Source organism: Bos javanicus, chromosome 3 (assembly GCF_032452875.1).
Source record: "Bos javanicus breed banteng chromosome 3, ARS-OSU_banteng_1.0, whole genome shotgun sequence".
NCBI classification, from domain to species: Eukaryota; Metazoa; Chordata; class Mammalia; order Artiodactyla; family Bovidae; genus Bos; species Bos javanicus.
In genome coordinates, this window is record NC_083870.1 from 78,367,637 (window position 1) to 78,373,691 (window position 6,055).

Below are 6,055 nucleotides of genomic sequence, written 5' to 3' on the forward strand. Positions count from 1 at the left end.
ATTGGAAAGACTGATGTTGAAGCTGAAACTCTAATACTTTGGCCACCTGATGCGAACAACTGACTCATTTGAAAAGACCCTGATGCTGGGAGGGATTGGGGGCAGGAGGAGAAGGGGACGACAGAGGATGAGATGGTTGGATGGCATCACTGACTCGATGGACATGGGTTTGGGTAGACCCCAGGAGTTGGTGATGGACAGGGAGGCCTGGCATGCTGCGGTTCATGGGGTCACAAAGAGTCGGACACAACTGAGCGACTGAAGTGAACTGAATGGAATAATTTCCACTGGAAAAGAGTTTTAGGACTCAGTGTATCCTTTAATTGCTTAGCTTATCAGTGTGTTTTTACCATTAGGACTCAGTGTATCATTTATTTGCTTAGCTAATCAGTGTGTTTTTACCATGTTCTGTTGATGTTCAACAGCATTACACGAGCCTAGAGTCAGCTTTCAGCTTTTCAGCTTCTCTAGCAGTCTAAAGTGCAAATATAATTAGCTCTTCTATTTTAAAGGTGAGGAATGAGGCATTTTGAGGGTACCTTATGTTTCAAAGGTAACGTTAGAAATAACAATTGGTAGTGAAGAATCCAAACCCCATTCTTCAGCTACTCAGTCTTTCTTTCTTTTACAGATAAGGGCTATTTTTATTAGAAAATTATGATCTTAATGAGTGAAATCATACTGTTACTAGTTGCAAAAATTTATTGCTTGACCACCACTTAAAATTCATCATTAATTTAAAAATATGGGGAAATGTTCAGAATATATTTTTAAGTTGAAAAGCAAGTTTCAAAACAAAATATTTAATATAGGCTGGTGGGCTATATTTAATTCATTAAATTAAAGATACACTAAGATATTATCAATGATAATCTCTGTGTGTTAATTTTTATTTTTAATTGAATATTTCTGTGTTACAAAAATTATATAATAATGTATTATTTTTATAGCCAAATAATAATAAAGGCATTTTCATAAACTCAAATGACAATGTAATGCAATATCAATTAAGTTAAATTCACATCAAGGAAAATTCATTGTAGGCTTTTCCTAAATATTCTAAACTCTAAGCATTAGAATATCTTAAAACCTTATCAAAGTGATAATTAAAGGCCAGTATTTAATTTTAAAAGTCCTTATCTTTAGAATTCAAAGCTTAAAAATTAACTTTTATAATATAAATGTAATTGAGTATGTCCATTTATGTAGTTTGCATTCACATATAAATTATAAATATTTCAATGTTGAAGTAGTGATAAAAATAATTCCATCATTATCAATAGGAATTTGAAGCCAAAGACATGAAAAGAAGTTTTAAGAAAGCATCTGACTGCTTTGCCATGCTGAGTCACTGTCCAACTCTTTGTGACCCCATGGACTGTAGCCTGCCAGGCTCCTCTGTCCATAGATATCTCCAGGCAAGAATACTGGCGTAGTTTGCCTTGCTCTCCTCTGGGGGATCTTCCCAACCCAGGAATCAAACCCTGGATACATCTCTTATGTATCCTGCATTGGCAGGCGTTCTTTACCATTAGCACCACCTGGGAAGCCCCTGTTTTAAAGAAGGTCAACAATTCAAGTTCAGAGAAACTGTTTCTTCAGCACCTTAAAAAATATCTGAATACTATCATGAAACGTGAGTAGTGTTTAAGAATACACAGAAAATATTAAAAATGTCAGAAGACTTCAAATTCGGATAAATGTTATCTTGGTTTTAAAAAATAGAATAAAAAAGAACCCCAGAAACACTGGACTGCTGAGCTTCACAACATTTGGGAATGAATTAATAAGTCGATGATTTTTCAGAAAAAGAAATCAGTAATCGGCAGGAGTTAACTTGGATTATGTAAGAATAAGTCATACAAAAGTATGTTAATTTCTCTTTTTAATATGTTAAAATAAGTGGATGTTGGTCAGAAAAATGCTAAACGTAGTGTTTATTTTTTTTATTTCAGCAAAGCTATTTAAAAGGGGTAAAATATCATTCTAGTAGAAAATTTGGAAAAGATAGTAAAAATATTACAGCAGATTGAATAATTTCTAATGAACATCTGGAAAGTCTCTAGTACCATATCATATGGACTTGTCTAATTTCTCTATGCTTCATATTAATCACTCAGATGTATAAACGGGTTTCCCTGGTGGCTCAGACGGTGAAGGATCTGCCTGCAATGCAGGAGACCTGAGTTTGAACCCTGGAGCGGGAAGATCCCCTTGAGAAGGGAATGACTACTCACTACAGTATTCTTGCCTGGAGAATTCCATGTATAAACAGAAGTCTGACTTATCATTCACATATTTCCAGAAGCTGGAAAAAGTAAATGATGTCTTATTTCTACGAAACCTTCTTGGATACTGTTGGTCTGACTCTGGAAGGGTCTGATATCCTGCTGGAGGGATTCTAGTTCTCATGGTGGGACTACTTCTATATGTCTAATATAAGTTTGTCCCAACCTACAGAAGATAGTTTTGCTTTTGTCACTCTTCTGAGTAAGTTGCATGATTTACAAAACTTCCTTCAAGATCTAAAACCCTGCCTTGATGTTGCTTGTGTGTGTGTGCATGCTCAGTCACTCAGTCGTGTACGACTCTTTGCAACCGTATGGACTGTAGCTTGCCAGGCTCCTCTGTCCATGGGATTCTCCAGGCAAGAATACTGGAGTGGGTTGTCATGGCCTCCTCCGGGGAATCTTCCCTACCTAGGGATTGAACCAGCATCTCCTGCATTGACAGGCGAATTCTTTCACCACTGAGCCACATGGGAAGCCTTTGGTGTTGCTTATCTCATAGTAAATGAGTCCCTCTCGCCTGTCCAGGATGCAATGCCCTCAGTAGAAACTCTCAAGAGCCAATGGCTGTCCTGCCTGAACTTCTGATGATCTCCCACCTCCCACTCTTAAAAGCTGTGTATGCCTTTGTCATAATGCCAGCTGTTTGTGTGAACTACAAAATAAGAATAATAATAGCACATAATACTACTGCACAAAGTTGTTGTGAGGAAGACAAGGCTTAGCACAGCACCTAACACAGAGTAATGATCAATAAATTGTTTGTGGAATTGAATAAAATTCAAATGTTTGATAAGTTATATAAGTTAAAAATGTTCAAAGACAGATTATGCCAAACCAAAATAATAAACTGCTTTGTGGAAATGTTGATATTGGAATTAGACTGCTTCATGGAAATTTTGATATAAGAATTAGACCTCTGTCAGGATGCTTGATAAAGGAATCTTGCATTAGGAGGGAGGTTGGACTCACATTTCATTCCACATAATTTTATGTGCATATAATTTTTCCCAGTATAATAATTTTTATTCTTCAGAGATTCGAGCACAATGTCATGAACCTAATAAACACTCAGTATTTTATTTGAATAAAAAATAGCAATAGGTACTCAAAAATACTGTACCTCCATGACACCAACTGAAGAATATGTAGAGAGCTATTACCACGTCCCAATGAATTGTGACCTGATTCATGCCTGAAAGCAGAAAAAACTCTTTGTTGCTCTCTAGAAAAATATGAAAAATGTTTAAACTGTAATATTTTAATAAAATACTAAAAGGCATAACATTTTTTCTAGCAGTTGTTTTTGATGAGAAACTTTAATTAGGAAGAAAGGAATGAAGGGAGGAAGGATGGGAAGGGAGAAGGAAACAGGGCAAAGAAGAGTCACTGGGGTGTGAGGAGGTATAATAAGGTGGAGGAGTAAAGCAAAAGAATGGGATTTTATACCCTTCAAAAATCAGTGTGAATTACCTTCATAAGACATTTTGACCCTTGATGAAATATAATTCCTCCTGATCTTGTCTCTCTCATCAGAACTCTCTTTCTGCTCTAACTCATGATCCTCAATCCTTCTGACCAGGTTCACATGTCTATCAAGCTCCAGAAATATTAGTCTTTCAGGAAAAGCCAAAAAGATCAGAACTTCCAGAAAAGAAAAGCATTAAAAATGAAGAAAGAGTAAGTGAGACAAAACCTTACACATTATCACCAGTTAGATTTACAGAAATCCCCTTTATCTGCAGAGAGTTCAAAAGAAGCACATTATAGAAATTCCAAACAATATTGCCATTAGTTTACATCTGGAGTTACATTATTCAGTTAAACAGTTACATGCATTATTAAATAATTAAATTATTCAATAATCAGCATTATTCAGTTATTTAATTAAACCTGAGCCTTTCATATAAAACAACAAAAACTCATAACTCATCAAATGGCACACAATATTTCATTTTTAAAAACTGAGGTCCCCAGTGACTTATGAATATAAAGATCCCTTTCATGATTTGTTAATAATAGTAGATCTTCTCTTTGTAAATAATAGACAAAAGAAACTGTGAAATATTCCTAGTTAGGAGTTAACTACTCACCTAATAGAGTATACACAATAATATAATTTAAAGCGATATGATGTTAGATAATATTACAGATTCAGCTTCTATCATAACTCTGTATGAAATATCATACAGACTCATAAGACAACTTGGCCCATGGATTTCCAAAAGGAAATGTAGCTGTTTTTGAGTATTCAGAGGTCATTATCTCTTTACCTTACAGCCTGTTTGAAGCACATAATTCCACCTCAGAGCCAGGCTGCTACCCTCGTATCTGCGTCATGTCTTCTTTCCTCACTGCCTGCCTGTCAACGATCACTTCAGGTTTTCAGTGATGAGGCAAATGGAAATATCTACAAAGCCCCGACCTACATTTCAGATTCTTGAAGAGGAACTCAAAACTGCCCAACTCAAAATGACTGGCTCTTATGTCACTATTTGGGAAAACCCAGATTACTGAAAGTGAACTGCTTTGTCAGTACTCTTTTTTTGTCCCTCACCTTAATTTGAAATAATCTCATCCAAGAAGTAGAACACATATTTATGCTTAATCTATCAAAATCTTTGACACTAAAGATACAATGCTTAGTTTTAATTTGCAACCAACATTGATATCCATTATAAATCCATTTCTTAAGAAAAGAAAGTTTAAAGCCAGCCGCGGTAGAAAAAAAAAAGAAAAGAAAGTTTAAAAGCTACTATTGACCATTCATTTAGTTAACAAGCATTTTTGAGCATCTCATATGTGCCAGGTATTGTTTGGGGCATTAAAGATACAAAGGTGATTAACTACAGAACAGCTGCTTTATATATTGCATTGTTTAAAATGATAAAAGTATACATCAGTGGCTTTAAACTATTTGTTCATGGTTTAACAGGATCCTAAAGTGAAAGTCTTTCAGTCATGTCCGACTGTTTGCAACCTCAGGGACTATACAGTCCATGGAATTCTCCAGGCCAGAATACTGGAGTGGGTAGCCTTTCCCTTCTCCAGGAGATCTTCCCAACCCGGGGATCAAACCCAAGTCTCCCATGCTGCAGGCAGATTCTATACCAGCTGAGCCACCAGGAAAGCCCTAACAGGATCCTAAGACCAAATTTTAAGAAAATTATCAATTATTTGGTTGGTTTCTAGCAAGCATCACCAGGAGACCTTGTGGCACACCTTTTCTTCTCACCTCCTTATTTGTTCTACATGAGTATCTTTTCACTCTTCATTCAGCTTTCTATTGTAAATGACAGTTAATTTACTCATTTCCTCCACAGTGAATTTCTTAAAGTCAGAAACTCCATATTGTCTTTTTAGTTTTTGTATCTTTAGTACCTAGCACATTATAACATTATGGGGGAACATTTAAACATTCCTGTGCTCAAAATTATTGTACCCAGTGAAATCAGAATTTCTGTAAGTGGAAGTTGAGCATCAATATTTTTTAAAAGCCTCTCCTGGTGATTATAATGAGCAGTCAGAGCTGGGGATCACCAGAATACACGAATAAGAGTGTCTTTGACTGTCAACTGGGTTTTAATGACTAGTAACAATTTTCTCAACTATGAAGAAGGGTATGGGAAAATATTTCACATACCAAGAACAATGGTTTGGGACTGGCAAATTGTTTCTGTAGGCTGAAGGATTTGAGCTGGAAAATTAGATCAATGGCAGAATATAGTGGGCTATATTCCTGTCTGTCATCCATGCACTCAGGAGCA

At 35.9% G+C, this 6,055-nt stretch overlaps 1 protein-coding gene across 3 annotated transcripts in view; it reads right to left on the reverse strand.

Moving 5' to 3' along the window:
• The window catches only part of IL23R (interleukin 23 receptor), a 77,288-nt gene extending 72,559 nt beyond the window's left edge, over nucleotides 1-4,729 (reverse strand). For 2 of the 3 annotated variants that reach the window (XM_061411659.1, XM_061411656.1), the window contains exons 1-2: nucleotides 3,762-4,552; nucleotides 3,412-3,483 (exon numbers count right to left, since the gene is read on the reverse strand). In XM_061411659.1, coding sequence (XP_061267643.1) covers nucleotides 3,412-3,483; nucleotides 3,762-3,774 — 85 coding nt within the window. In that variant the 5' untranslated portion in view covers nucleotides 3,775-4,552. The other variant, XM_061411657.1, reaches the window with a different exon arrangement.
• Nucleotides 4,730-6,055: the final 1,326 nt, after the last annotated feature.